The 16,118-nt window shown below is 48.0% G+C and overlaps 2 protein-coding genes across 2 annotated transcripts in view; both read right to left on the minus strand.

Moving 5' to 3' along the window:
• The window catches only part of T265_06772 (hypothetical protein), a gene marked incomplete at both ends in the record, with an annotated part of 9,129 nt that extends 9,099 nt beyond the window's left edge, over positions 1-30 (minus strand). Inside the window, one exon of the mRNA XM_009172125.1 lies at positions 12-30. Within this exon, the coding sequence (XP_009170389.1) occupies positions 12-30 (19 nt within the window). The remainder of the gene's footprint in view (positions 1-11) is intronic.
• A 12,201-nt stretch (positions 31-12,231) lies between these two features.
• Positions 12,232-12,966, minus strand: T265_14128 (hypothetical protein; the record flags this gene model as incomplete). Its single annotated transcript, XM_009172146.1, is given in 3 exon segments — positions 12,232-12,400; positions 12,406-12,633; positions 12,680-12,966. Coding segments are annotated over 3 exon segments (684 nt in total).
• Between the last annotated feature and the right edge of the window lie 3,152 nt (positions 12,967-16,118).

Genomic DNA, 16,118 nt, shown 5'->3' on the forward strand with positions numbered 1-16,118 from the left:
ATGGCGCTAACCACGAGGTAGACAGCACATGGCTTGGCAAAAAGGCTGAAAGAGATCACGAAGAGTTTGGGTGTTGTTGGTGTTGTACGCCTTCCAGGATGGGGTCCCCGTGACCCCGTCTGTGTTTGGCTAGAGACGTTGCAAGAAATGGCGGCTAACCGATGTCAGTGGCGTTGGTGCTGTCAGTTTCTTTCCAGATTGTCTGATTGAGCGGTTGGAGTAGGGGGCACCTCAGAGTGTTTGACATATGCCAGAACTAGGTCCCCTCCCACACCCACTCTTTTTCTCTTCTTTCCACCGTAGGGCTTTTATTATATATATATATATATATATATATAGTGGAGAAAAAGAGTGGGTGAGGGAGGGGACCTAGTTCTGGCTTATGTCAGACATACTGAGGTCCCTACACCTCCAACCGCTCAATAAGACAATCTGGAAAGGAACTGACAGCACGAACGTCACTGACATCATCATAATCATCGACAGCATGACAACAGTGTTCAACACCGATGCCTCACTGCCGTACAACCATAACTTATTTGAAAGCCTTATTGTAAAGAAAAAAGTAAAGGTGGACGGGGGAGGGACTTGGTGTTAGCTTAACAGAATCATTCCGAGGTGCCTACAGCTCCAGACATTGACTCAGACAATCTGGATAGAAACTGACAACAATAACGCAACCGGCATCGATTGGCAGCCATATCTTGTAGTGTCTCCAACCGGGCGCTGTAGGGATCACGCGATCCGCATACTGGAAGGCGAGTAGCACCGGCAGCACCCAAGCGTTTCGTAATCTCCTTTATACCCTCTGCCAAGTCTAGGGCTGGCCACATCACTGCTCACGCCACCCTGAGCAGGATATGAAAAACAGCACTCTCTTCGTCAAACGGTGGTTCAGCATAGGCAATACATGTTCCAACCAACGCAACATTTGAAGTACCCGTTACCTGACCGAAAACTTGCTTTCCAATTGCCTCGTTACGGATTCGCCGACACCAACCCATACGAGCTATGGTTCTGAGACAACGATTGTCGAACACCTGAAGACGTCTCAGTTCCGCTGCTCGAATAGGCCAAGTCTCACGGCCGTACAACAAAACAGCCCGTACTGTAGCTTGATACACACGTCCCTTCAGATTCAGGGATAAGCCATTCTGGCGCCATAGGTGTCTCAAATCAGCAAACGCGGCCCGGGCCTTGCAGATTCGTGCATTCACCTCATCTGTCACACTACAGTCAGAACTAATACAAGTTTCAATATACGTAAAACGCTCCACAACTTCCAGTACTTCTCCCAGGGTTTTAAGTGGCGCGTTCAGTGACTGCGCGTCTACGAGCATGACTTTACGCTGTGGGCGCAAGATGCATGTCATTGGACGGGATGACTTCGGTCAGTTCATCGTCCTCTTGGAAGATGAGAACGTTGTCGTCTGCGTATGCTAGAAGGACAATTTTTGCATCACATGCTGTTTGAAACCCAGGATTTTGAGGACTCACCGGCGTTCGTCTCATTAGCGCATCCAACAAAATGTCAGAAATGAATGGGGAGAGTGGGCATCCCCACGGAAGCTTTTCGAGAGCTCTCCGTATACTCACAAGTCAGGAAGTCTGAGAATACAAATAAAATATCGTGTTTCCAAACCACCGGGGCTTTAGTTGGTTGGCAAACGTGTGAAGAAGAACAGACCTGTCAGCGAAGTCGAATGCGCCTTGGAAATATATGAATACTAGAACTGTGGGTTGCTTATACGCATAGCGCTGGTCCAGCACCTGACGAGGTGTGCGCACTCGAATAGTTGCGCAAGAAATAGAGAACGAGGATCGCCGAATGATTGACTTTAATCTAACAATTGCAGTACATCAGCCAAAACGTCAGGGAACACAATTAGTTTAACGAATAGCTAGTAAACAGTTGAACACAAAGTCAGTATATAAAATTCTTCCCCACCAGAGGGGTTGTTTTCAGCAGTGTATAGATAAGGCGTCGCGGTTTCGAAGACGGTCGAACACGTTGTTTGACTGTGATGTACTGTAGGGCATTCTCTGGGATTTCACTGGGTTGTTCCGATGGTGGCGTTTTGCCTCCAGAAGGGCCAAGAGAATGTGATTCAGTCTCGTCTGGAGGAGGGGCTACGCTTTCGATTGTTTCGATCAAATAGACATCTGAAATGTTTGGTGCTTTGGGTGCCAGATGTCTAAGAGAAACAGTTTTCCTTTCCGTTCGGGAAACGAACGCAGGCACCGCGGGTTGCACTTAACAAGCTTGTTCAGAGGCCATCCGTCCCTAATAACCGAACATCACATCACTTGTACGGATGTGTCACGTGCGGAACACGGACCAACCGAAGGCATGCCCAGAATGCCAACCAATCCGAGTCGAGTATCTTTGACTCGACGCTTTTCGCCCCCTCACGGAGCTTCTGGCTCGACCATGCGGAGCACCCTGTGATTACCCCATAAGCACAGCCGTATTAATTTTCCTTTGTCTTCAGAAAGGTCTGTGTGGAGCTGCCGTGCCTTTTTATGTACCATGGTGGCGGAGCAGGAAGCCAAGGGACCGATGCAGAATTGCACTAAATTTCAGCAAGACACAACAACTGAAGACAAACTGAACCCGCGATGTCAGCGCGCCTTGGGCGCACAATTTATTTTTCTCCATAAACTTTAGCGTCAAAATAATGCACTTTTTTGCATATGTGCTCAGTCCAAAAATCAGTCCCATCTGCCATCATTTTTTGCGATTTGTTTTAATCTGTCCGTTTTGAAAATTATTGGTGTGTATTCGGCTTTGAACTTCGTGTGCTATGGCTTCGGAAGTGGCTTCAAAAGCGTTCGTTGAGAAATCAGTGGCTGTATCGTTTTCGTCCTTCACGGCATAAGAGGAGGCCTTAAATCAACACATGAAAGATAACTTTGTAGTATTTGTGCGTTCGTCTAGTAATCGAAGCACCAACGCTGTTTTGCGTTATGAATGGGCTAAATAAAGATGCAGCAGGCAACCGCAAAACTAACGGAAAGCCGGGGAATCCGAACAAGCCAGTAGGCCGAGCATATTCCCTAATAAAAAAGTGCACAAAGCATCAACAGTCTAGCCTACGGTGGCAAAAGAACTATCTGGCAGTCGCCCCTTATTTTCTTGAACACAACCACAAGTTGTCAAAGTTTCTGTACGACCGGCTTCCAGCTAATCGACTGCTAACCCAAAACGAGTTGGAAACTTGCAAGGTCCTTCTAAAATATGGAACGCCCTCTTGTGAGGTGCGGTAGTTTGTGGCAGATGGATTCGGCAAGATTCTTACCACTCAGGATATATAAAACTGCAGCTGGAAGTGTCGACCGGGTATGATGGGTAGGCGTTAAATAGTTGGGTTTTGATATGGCGGATATGCCTTCGGTCCTGGCAAAACTTCAAGGGACCGGACGTGTCCTTGTGTGCCAGTCAGAGGAAGGTCACTACAGCAACATAGGCTTGTCCCGATGACAGCAGATGGCGTTGTTCCGACGCTTTCCAGATATAGTGAATATAGACGGAGCGCCTGCGACAAACCGCCTCGGATAAGTTTCTTAAAGCACCTAATTTTCGGCATGTAGATATAAGCTGTACACCTTCTTGCTAACGGACAGCATGGAAACCGGGCGTCCGGGTATGCACGCATTCATAGAGAGAGCAGTTTGCTCTCATGCGTAAACTGTTCGACTTATTCAAGGAAATGTTGGGCGAAAAGTATCCGGTTAAGACTTTCGTGATGGACAGGTTGGCGGCGCAAACGCGTGTAGCGAGAGTCGTGTTTGGCTGTGACGTGATGCTTTGCTATTTTCATGTCCGCAAAGCTATCAGAAAGCCCGTATGTATCATTTAATATCCATGTATTTTTTGGTCATAGACACAACCTGCTAATAGCCGGTATATAGTTCACCGCATGGCTTGCCTAGACAACGCTGTACAGTAGATTCTTTGTTCATCGTATTACATGCACACAAACGTCGGCAAGACCCGCAGCTTCTGCGCCGCGTCGATCCTCGATTTGTTTTCTGTCTTACGGCCCGTTGGTTGTACATCACCCTAAAATGGGCCATACACACACAGTCAAAAATGGTTCATTTCGGTAATGTGACAAACAACGCTGTGAAGAATGCGAACGGCCGCCTTAAAGACCGGGTACATTACTTCGGTATTTTGAAGCATGCAATTCAAAATGTGTTCCGGCACGCCTAATGGTTCATTCGGGAATTCGAGATGCATACAGACGTTAAATCCTGAAGGGTGACGCCTACGTTCTAAACGTGGTCTGTCGAATGACTACATATGCATGCTCTCCTGCTTTGAGGCACCTGAAACCACGACCGTCGCTGCTGCCGTATGAAGGTTTTCGAACAAACAAAGTGAGGCAAGCTAGGCAAACTAGCTTATAGGTTGTGATGCAAACATCCAGATGATCCCAGACGTTTGACACCTGTGCTAGAGAACGCACATGCCCTTTCTACCAGGCGTTGTGACTCCCCTGTATACACCTGTTCTCTGTATTTCGAGATCAATCCGTTCCTAGCAGTAAAAACTATCCATCACTGACTTTTCCTTTGCTTGCTTCCCGATCCAACAACAATGACTGTCTTATTACAACCTACCGGAAAAAGTGTACCCTTTAAACTTGTCCCCAAACCACCACCGACAGTTTTTGACGGCCCTCGCAAACAACTGAACGGAGTGATGAGTAAGCTTCAGAGGCTGGAACCATCTTCAAGCAATTGATTGTTCAGGCAAATCCTGTTGCGTCAAGGCTAAAAGTCTGCAGCTGACGGCCTGTCTTTGGTAGTCGAGGATACTGCGCCTCAACCCAGCTGGCCTTCTAGGAACGCTGATTTGGGCTTTTGTGTGCTTTGTGACCGGCCGACTACTACCAGTGACCGTTGGTGTGCAACGGATCGCGTACCATATCACGCCGACTGTTGTGATGGTGAACCTTGCCTGTTGTGTGGTGGTGCTCTTCAGGCCTGTCCCAAAGGTGAGTCCACATAAAATAAATTACTTTTGGTTTTTAGCGCCGGGTCCACCCAGAAAACGCAAATGTGTGCTTGCGACCCGGTCCGCAAAGAGGGCGTCTTTTGATGTTGACCTGGACCGAAGCATAGAGTCCCAGCACGGTGTGTCCCAGAAGTCTGTATCCGTGTTTTCGGGTCGAAAGGGGAACTACTCGACAGCTGTGGGTAAACGTCTGATAACTACGACTTACGCTGTATAGCGCCAGTTAGATGAAAGAGACGAAGATGATTTCGTGTGACTCACCAGCCCTGGAGAGTTGGTCCGTTAGTGATGCTCTACGAATTTCAAGTAAGTCTTGTATTTTTTTAGAGGTGCAGTAAGCAGGCATGCGAAATAACCGCCGAAGACGGCGTTGTGTGAAGAGGCAGCCACGACAACCTAACTGCTGAAGTGCATTCGGGGTAAGTATTCCTACCAGTTTTTCGGCTGCTCGCTTTATGGTGGTATTTCGATAACCCAAATTATATCTTCCGCTCATTTCAGGAAGTCAACGGCCAAATGAACACTCCTCACGAAGAAGATCACGCGCCTCCAGGAGGGACACATGTACACTTCAAAACTACCAATATATCCCAACGGTTCATGACGTCCGTTTTGAACCTTTTATTCGGTGCAGATGGGTGGGTGCACTACGGCATCGTGTACTTCTAACCGCATGTCAGCCGTGTGCATCAGTTAGGTTCGTTCAACTCTCCGCTAAGATCGACGTAGGTTCCATGTTCCCAATCGATAAACCTCTGGGTCTTCCTCGCATAATTCGCAACCTGTAATGGAAAACTGCATCCTGCCAACCAACGTGCACGATTTTTAGAAAATGATGAGCGTGGACTACGGAATTTCAGCTGGCAACACGAATCATCGAACAAAATTTATTTGCACGAATGCACCTACGCATATTTTGCACCTCTAAAGGCCATGTAGATTCTAGAATGTCCAGGAAATTGTTTTGGGTAGAAAACTGTCGGAAAGTTTCGTTTATTGTAAGTGAGTCAACGTTTTCCACATTTTGCGATTTTATATTACATCAGGCAGCATATTCACAGTCGGTGGTATTTATTGACCGTGAGGATTTGTTCACTTAAACAAATTGCCACAGTGGATGATTTTCAATAATGCTACTTATACATAGACATTCTACACTATGACGTGCCAAGCCTGAAAATGACGTAGCTTTCGGGAAATCAATTTCATTGTTGGAATAATGAGTGGCCACGATATCAATTCCGGCAGAACAACTTGCCATTCTCACTGTACCATGAGAAATCAACCCAAAAGGCATTCGCCATTTTACGGATGATCCGACGCACCTTCTCCCCTATTACTCGCATGGACTTCCAAATACTCTGTCGGGCCTACGTCAGACCGCTCCTGGAATACGCCAACCAGGTTGTCTACTCAGGACGCACGAAAAACCTCACCCTCATTGAGCATGTCCAGTGGGCCGCCGCGAGAATTGATGCCGCCCTGAAATCTGTGGACTACGAAACGCGTCCCGCGGTGCTTGATCTCTTTCCCCTGGAGTACCGTCGCCTCCGAGGGGAACTAATTTATACTTGGCAAACAAATTTTCTACCGCTGACCCAGCAAACACACGGCAGGGACATAGTAAGTTTTCAAGCTCAGAGCACACACATTCATCGGGCAAAATTTTCTCTCATTTCGGGTAGTAGCTGCGTGGAATGACCTTCCTCCGACGGTTGTTCACGCTCCTTCTAGAACCCAGTTTAAAACACTAGTAGACACTTATTTATGCGAATCCTCGCGCTGGCGAGCATACTGCCCCGCGCTGAGAACATAAAGAGCAGCGCTACACCCTTTTTTCACTTGTGCCTTTCTGGTGAACGACAGCCACTGACCGACAAGGACAAAACCGACCCGGGAAACTTGGGCAAAAGCCTCGATCCTATATATCAACCCGTGAATCCATGAATCCGTGAATTTTGCAGCAACAACTTAAGCAGTTCGAAGAAGCTCAAATGGTGCCTGTTGAATATCTGATGCGCAGCATGTCGGTGACTGCGATAAAAACGGTTGAGCCCTTGCCTTCTTCCACAGATGCTGCTGCGAGCTCGATTATTGAATTCAATTTCGATGCTGAATCTGGACAAACTTTCGAAAGATGGTTCAAGAAATATGGAGACATGTTTCAAATGGCTTGGCTCCCTTTGATTATGCATGGAAAGTGCGACTGTTGCCGCGGAAACTAGGGGCAGCTGAACATGATCGGTTCAAAAATTTTTTGCTCCTCAAGCTCTATCGTAACCTTGGTTTCGCAGATGCTGTCAAAATTCTGGCCCAACTATTCGGTGAGCAAAGTTCCTTGTTCTATATTCGTTATCAGTGTCTCATGATTACAAAAAGGGATACTGCGGATTTCATCACCTATGCCGGCGTGGTCACTGAGCTCCATGACCAATGCTCAATTCAAGTGTCTCACCTTCGTGGCTGGTCTTCAATCGCCAAAGGCAGGTGTTCGGACCCGGCTACTGAATCGAACTGAACAGGATCCGGAATTGACGCTTCAGAAACTCACCACCGAGTGCCAGCATCTTCTCAATCTCAAGGCTGATGCTGCAATGATTGGGAATTCCAAATTCCCTCAGCCTGATATGGTATGCAAAGTAACTTGCAACAGGAAGTCAAATTCACCGCGATCTCCAAGAAAACCGCACACACCCTGTTAATATAGTGAAGACTGGTAACATGCATGCTACCGTCTGTACCGGAACCACGGGCGCAGCACGTGCAGTAGAAAGGGTCACGAAGAAGAATGAAAGAAGAATGCTGCACAGACAACACCAGTTGGCCTCCAACTGGATTCAGGTTCTGACCTCACTCTGATTTCTAAGTGCATGTGGAACGTAATTGGAAGGCCACCAGTGGAAACCACAAAGTCAACCGTTCGTGATGCATCCGGTAGAAGCCTCAGTCTGACCGGGAAGCTAAACCGTTCAGTAACCTTCACGGGGGTTCAACTCAGTGGTGCCTGCTGCCTCATGAACTACATAGGCCTTGATCTGTTGGGCCTGGATTGGATTATTGAGCTTCAACTGTTTGATAAACCCCTCAGTGCAGTTTGTAACGAACCAACTGCTAATGGCTCCGACACGTTCACGAGAACATCACGTCTTGACGAATAAGCGGTCACCACAATAACAGTCAAACCGGTGACCAAGCAACGGCTATTCAGCTCCTAGCGTCAGACACCGGTAGCCCTCTCACCTCAGTCTAATTTGGTGAACCATGCCAGCAGCCCGCAACGTTTCACCCGCGGTCTGAACCCTTCAGTTTAAAGTCGCAGGTTCAGATGGATCGTTCTACCGCTAACCGCAAAGTCAAGTAAGGGGCCGGAAAAAGGGACAACAATCACACAGAGACCAGCCACTGATTCAAAGATATGGGGAACGTTCTTCGCAGTGGACGCAGTGTCCACTATGTCAAATACGAGGTGCAAGTAAGATCACCAGAGAAGCCGCGTCAAGTGAACCAACTTTAGGCAGCAGACTGCCGTTCGTTGAGAAGACCATGTTGCATGGGACACCGGACAGTCGTGATATACCTCCCAAGTGGAGGGTACCGGATCCCAGATCAGCATGCCCGCGGCCCCAGGGACGGACCGACATGCGACAGAACCTCCATGAGTCATCGCACTGGAGTCCAAAACAACAGTCCATTGAACAGCCTTCTCAAATAGGGAGGTGTTTGGAGGATAGCCGTCCCTAATATCCGAACATCACATCACTTGTACGGATGTGTCACGTGCAGGACGCGGACCATCCCAGTCGATATCGTTGACTCGACGCTTCTCGCCCCCCTCACTGAGTTCTGGTACGACCATGTGGAGCACTCTGCGATTACCCTATAAATACAGCCGTAACAATTTTCCTTTGTCTTCATGAAGGTCTTTGTGGAGCTACCGTGCCTTTTAATGTACCGTAGTTGGCGGAGCAGGAAGCCAAGGGACCGATGCAGAGTTGCACTACCGTTCAACAAGTCACAACAAATTTTCACCTCTTTCACTAACGGATCGTAGTTGGAAGAAGGTGTCATCCTTTTTAACATAACGGGGTCTGGCGTCGATAACCAAATCGGAACGGATTTGCCATCCGTTGACTGCCTGTGGAAGTTAAGTAATCTTTCGTGTGGTTTTGCGTTAGTAGCGTTCACAATAAGGAGCGAAGAGTGCAAAGCATCTAGGAACATGCATTCCCACTCAGTAATGTCCCGTTTTTGGGTTTTCAACACCAGAGTGATCCGCTTCCAAAGAGTTCCGTAAAGCCGTTCGACTTGTCCGTTACCGCGCGGATTGCATGGGGTAGTTCGACTGGTTGCCACACCCTTGTCGCGAAGAAACGTGTGCACTTCACCCGACATGGAAGCTCCACCACGATCTGAATAGACGTATGAGGGCAGTTCGAACAAAGAGAACAACTGATTAAACACTTGATCATGATGTATGAGGAAACATCCGTACACGCGAAGGCGAATCGGAAATGGGAGTACTCGTCGATCATTGTTAAAAGGTATTTGTTGTGGGAGGTCGATGGAAGTGGGTCTTTAAAATGGATGCTGACGCGTTCAAACGGTTGCGTAGCTTTAATAAGATTGCCAAAAGGGTGATTGAGGAAACGAGGCTTCAATTCTGAACAAGTTCTACATTGATTTGTAGCCGCCTTAACATCCTCGATCGAAAACGGAAACTTTTTTGAGCGGACGAAATGAAGCATCCGCATGATGCCGGGGTGACATAACGTGTTATAAAGGTGTTTGAGATCCACATGTGACGCAGATATGTGATCAGTCCGCGAGAGTGCGTCAGCGGCTTTTTGATTACATGGACGGTACTGGACATCGTACTGAAAACAGGATAGTTCAAGTCTCCATCTCTGGATTTTGTCGTTTTTCACTTCGCCTTTGTGCTGTTTGTCTTACATAAGGACAACTGATCGTTTATTCGTGGCAAGTGTGAAGTGATTGCTGATCAGGTAGCGTCTCCATTTTCTCAGTGTCTCAACAATCGCGTACGCTTTCCAGATTGCTGAATGATGCTCATGTGTGACAGAGTGCGTGAAGACAAAGCTACCGAGAGCCCGTCTTAGTTGAGAGTGGCCGCAATGGCTATGTCGGTAACATCAGTTTCCACGAGTGGACGAGCGTAGTCAATGGTGTACACGGCGGCTTTTTCCAAATCGTGTTTGAGATTATTCAAAGCAGCTTGTAGGCTCTCTGGATTGGGAGGATCTGATTGCGGACGATTTGCTGAGTTTTATCCCAAAAACACGGGATCCAGTGTGTATGCCAGCATTGCGACCAATCTTCGTTTTGAATGGAGGTTACATGGATGAGGCAACTCCCGTATTGCTCGAAAACGTCCAGGATCCAGTTTTATCATACCGTGTGATATTTCGTATCCTAGTAATAGTACTTTCGCAGTAACTATGATGCTCTTCTTCTGGTTAAATGTAATACCGTGACATTTTGAGGCCTCTATGAATTTCTTCAAATATTGATCATGTCCCTGGACATCGCGACCAAACACATTAACATTGCCAATATCTGCAAATGTATCGAGCAGACCCTCCTCGCGTGTGATGTTGTCTATGGTGCGTTGAGAGCGGGCCACACCACTAGTAACTCCGGATGGAATGCGTCGAAATTGAAACAGTTCACCACATGCCTCGAATGCAATATATGGTTTGTCTTTGTCGACAATGGGAATCTGGTGGTACGCACTTTGAAAGTCTAGTGTGCTAAACACCGTGTAATGAGGAACCTTCTCTACAAGCTTCTCCTCCTTCGGCAGATATACGCATCAAGATAAGTGAAGCGATTTATGGTTTGACCGTAATCGATGACCAAGTGCTTCTTATGTCTCATTTGTAGTAACGAGAACCTGGGCGCGCCAAGGGAAGTTAGACGGCTCAATAATTTAGTCAGCTAGTAGCTTCCGAATCTCCGTCTCGATAAATACCGTATCCACGCGAGATGGCTCAAGTGGTTAGACCGGAAGATCCGTGGTTCGAACCCGACCTCTACCTCTCGACTTCCCCCGCCTAGGCTTGGGCGACCTGGAAGTATCCCAGCCCTCGTGCTTTCTTCGGGTAGCATGGCAGCTAGGCACCGGAATGGTGTTGCAGCTGAACGATTTTTTTTATATCCGCGCGAGACAAACGAGATTTTTTTGGCAAGATTATCAAACAAAGAGGGAGCATTGACCCTCGCTGCTTTCAGTGTGCATACGGCGAACTGAGGCCGTTTACCCGTGACTGGTATGACCACACTTTGGTGTTACCTGAGAATATCCAAGCCAAGGATGACGTCTGAACACAAATTGGACAAGAGCGAGAGTTCGACATCTTCGTATCGCGTGCTTTTGTACAGCACGGCAGCATAAAGATGACCGCTAGTAACACAAGATAAATTCGTTGAAGCCATCGAGATAACACTTTTAGAGGATGTTGTCCAACCATGCTTCAGGACGGTGTCAGAAGAACTATAACTTTCGCAGCTACCAGTACTGATAAGAGCATGAAATGGGATTTTATTCACTATAACCTCAACGATTGATTTGAAAAGTCCAATGAATGAAGAGATGTTGGAAATGGATGAGACACCAGGGTTCACCGTCGATGTGACACGACTTGAACTCGGTTTGGATCGACAAACTTTTTGGAAATGACCTTTCTTGCCGCAGGAATGACAGAAAGATTCACGAGCCGGACATTTTGAGCGGCTGTGCTTGCCGTTGCCACAGAAGAAGCTAGATGAGGATTTGCTTGCAATCGCGTCATTAGAGTCAGTCTGAGAGATAAGTGCATCACGAACAGAAGTCAAAGGTTTATCAGTTTTGATAGATGCGGCACCACAGGGAACATGAGAAGACGAGTTGTATGAGAGTGACTTTTTGAGCATGTTCAAGCAGACGTGCCTCTTCAAACGCTTGTTAAAGCTTGAGAGTGTGTTCGTTGACGGACGGAATTAGACTTCTAGCCTGTGATAAAAGCGTCTCGAATAGCCTCATCCCGATATTCATCGGCAGAAACCGCACGAATCCTTGGCAAGGTAACATAATTTTGCAAGAATGCATCCACTAATTGACTGGGGTCTTGATTGGTAGTAGCCAGCATGTGGCGAGAAAACACTTCATTTTTGGGTCTAATGTACATCGTTCCGAGCGTCTGGATGGTCGTTCAATTCTGATTCTTGATGGTTTCGCTCACAGGTGGTTTCTGGGGGCCGGTCGCGCGAATCAGCTGAAGTAATCTTGAGGCGTTACCGGCTTTCTGGGCTTCCAATTCTTTGGCTTTCTGTGTCCACCATACTTCATGGTCGGCTCGCACGCCTACTTCCACTTGACGTCTGACAATACTTGCACCGGATTATGTTCTGGATCGGCTTCGATATTTCTCCAAGATTTAAGCAGTGCCACCGTTTGGTCTGATATCCAGTGCTTGCGTTCGTCTGGTTGGGCCGTGGCACAGACCAAATTCCCACAACTATGCAAAGGGGTGGCAATCTCGTCCCAGTATGCGTTCACATCTGATGGTGGAGCATTTGGAAGAGACTCAAGAAGACAATTCTGGTAGATTCGTCTAACATCTGCATCTGCCAGTCGATTGCCAAGCGATACCCCCGCACCTTACGCGGCCCTGGGAAACGTAGGGAGAAACGATTCCGGATAAGTGCGTGGTCAGAATCCACAAATGTGTCCCAAACCGACCGGCAGTCAGTTGTTGATCCACGCCATCGGTAGCTAGTCGCAACGTGATCGATTTGAGTTTGTGGCTGGTATACCGTTGAAGGACACCATGTGGCAAGACGAATTCAGCTATTTTGGAAGTTAGTACTGCATAAAAACAGCCTGCGATCAGCACACAGCTGAAGCAATCGTTCCCCATTGTCCGTACGTACCGAGTCCAGTCCATGTCAACCTTCTAATTGAGTCTCAGATACGTTAAGCCCCTTCCTTGTGCATTCATATCTCCGGCAACCATCATGATGTCTGAGCTTTTAGCTCGCCACAGCAGGGCATTCAGGGCGTCGTAATACCTGTCTTTAACGGCGTTGGAGCTACAGCCAGGCGCAAATGGACACAGCAAACAGGAAGGGATCAGCTTCCTGCTCGTGAGATTCCTTCACATACGTTATCAGACGAACCGCACAGAGACGAACATAAATGGGTGTCTAGTCAAGTAAGGATACTTCCGCCCGGTGACTTCGAACGATACCAGCCTCTGCACATCCCACCGCAGCAGTCTCTGGATCACCAGGGGTACAAAGCCGGAAGCTTTTAGCTTAGTCACTGTGCTTGAATCTTGAATTCCCGCTTCTAAGACACAGCATACATCAATGCCAAACAAATCCAGTGTGAATGCAAGAGCAGCTTGTTGTCCTGCTTGCTTCAGAGTGCGGACATTGAACGCGGCCAGCTAGAGTGGGTGTCGAGACTTGAAGATTTGGAGATACCTGAGGATGTCGGCGCCATGTTGAGCTCAAAACCGATGCATGACGATCGGAGTCATCAGTCCTAATTGCTGGACCTTAAAGGAGAGAGCTATTAGTGGGGTGGGGAGGGGGGGAATTATGTGAAAGTGTAAGGAGGGGGTGTCAGCAGTAACATGTTTTCGCGACCAGCCCTGTTGTATGCACCAAGTAAGGTGACCCGGCTGGTGGCACCACGCGACGGTCCATGTGGTATGAGAGTATTGTTGGTTGTAAGTGTCATCGTTGTGCGTGGGCTGGGATATTGTCAGGGCGCCCACACCTAGACAGGAGGACGATCAGAGTCTTCAACCAAGGACTTTGGCTAGAAGCCTAACCGCAAGGCACCGGTATTTGGCGGGAAATGCAAATGCATTACCACTTCTACGGAACAAGTCGCCACATGTTCCCACCCCCAACCTGGAGGGCCAGGAAACTGTTTGTCAGACTTCTAGCTATTAACCAACCTGGTATGAGAGACTCTGTGAGTGTTGCGGGGACACCCCGCTAAAGCTCAATGGATCGCTGAGATGCGCGAACCGTCACACCACGGTAAGGTCCGGTCTTTCCGTGGCGACCCAGCTTAACTTCGGGGGACTGGTGTAGCCCAAACGTGCAATGAATTGGACATATATGTCTGATTCCCAGCACCTGCGCATAGGAGATGTGTTCAGAGCTGCATCGTGGTCTTGATATGTTTTAATGACATGGACATGCTGGTCGCCTGAACAAAACACCTTACTGTCTTCACGCTTATCGCAGTGGATAGTAGGTCTACCCCCAGATTGTCTCTTATTACAGTTCTTAGTACTGGTGCTCGTTGCTCGTCTGCTTTCTTTTGACCTTGCTGGTATGGTTGCACATCATAGATCGGAGTTCTAACCAATGTAGCTCGTGGGTTATTCACCACACCCAAGCCCACTCACCATGATAAGATGATAGCTTCCGTCCCTTTTGGAGAACAGGTCTTCCTCTGTTGATTCCTATTGGAAGGTACTGCCCGCAACCCTGGAAAATGCTGGGCGCTCCGCCTGTGAAGCGGTTCAATCAGCCAGATCCAAGCACGACCTCGAGCGACTCTACAAAATTGCTCAAAGTTTGGACACTCATTCTTCCTTATCGAGAGTAATAAACCGCTTGACGAACTGTCACAATTCAGGTGAAAAGAACATTCCCGCAGATGCAGAGCTGAAGATAAACTGTGAATCTGTGTAAACCATTCCGGCTTCTGAAATGGTGAGCCTCAAAAAGCTTCTCTACAAAAACTGGTGTCAGACAAGGATATCCACTCTCCACATTCTTGTTCAACTTCGTCATCGATGAAATAATAAAGCGAACACTGGACATTCTTCAAAATTCCGGTGTTCAAATTGTTGCTGGTGATAGCCTTGTCGATCTGGAGTACGCAGATGACATCACCCTTATCTTTGAAGACCAAAGCGAAGCACAAGCCCTGTTGAATAAACTGATCACCATCATACCATCTTTTGGCATGCGCCTTGCACCTTCAAATTGCAAAGTCCTGCTTCTGAACGTGCCATCTGCGAACATATCCCCTGCAATTCAAGGAGTATCACTGGATATTGTGGAAAACTTTATATACCTCGGTAGTTGTATTAGCTCTGACGGAAGTGTGTCTGATGAAGTCAGTGCAAGCATCTCAAAGTCTCGAATCACGTTTGCTAATTTGCGTCACTTTTGGCGTCAAAAAGGTCGTGTGTACTAGGCTACAGTAAGGACTGTGTTGCTGTATGGGTGCGAGACATGGCCTCGGCGGGTAGAGGATGTGAGGTGTCTTCAGGTTTTCGATCACCGGTGCCTCAGAAGCGTGGATGGTTTTGGATGGCGTCAGCGTGTTAGTAACGAGGTGATTAGAAAACGGGTATTTGGTTGTGCTGCAGGCACCTCAATCCGAGAAAACATCCACCATCATCGAATGCGATGGCTCGGTCATGTGCTACGCATGCCGAAACACCGTCTACCGAGACGAGTGTTGTTCTCCGTGCCTCCTTCAGGATTGCGCAAACCGCGAGGTGGACAGCGCATGACTTGGCAGAAAGGCGTAAAAGAGACCCCGTGATCCAGTCTGTGCCTGGCTGGAGACTTCGGGTAATGGGCTAATCGATGTCAGGACCTGAGACGTCTTCAGGTGTTCGACAATCGTTGTCTCAGAACCATAGCTCGTATGGGTTGGTGTCGGCGAATCCGTAACGAGGCAATTGGAAAGCAAGTTTTCGGTCAGGTAACGGGTACTTCAAATGTTGCGTTGGTTGGAACATGTATTGCGTATGCTGAACCACCGTTTGACGAAGAGAGTGCTGTTTTTCATATCCTGCTCAGGGTGGCGTGAGCAGTGATGTGGCCAACCCTAGACTTGGCAGAGGGTATAAAGGAGATTACGAAACGCTTGGGTGCTGCCGGTGCTACTCGCCTTCCAGTATGCGGATCGCGTGATCCCTACAGCGCCCGGTTGGAGACACTACAAGATATGGCTGCCAATCGATGCCGGTTGCGTTATTGTTGTCAGTTTCTATCCAGATTGTCTGAGTCAATGTCTGGAGCTGTAGGCACCTCGGAATGATTCTGTTAAGCTAAC

This window comes from Opisthorchis viverrini (assembly GCF_000715545.1).
Source record: "Opisthorchis viverrini unplaced genomic scaffold opera_v5_145, whole genome shotgun sequence".
NCBI lineage: Eukaryota > Metazoa > Platyhelminthes > Trematoda > Opisthorchiida > Opisthorchiidae > Opisthorchis > Opisthorchis viverrini.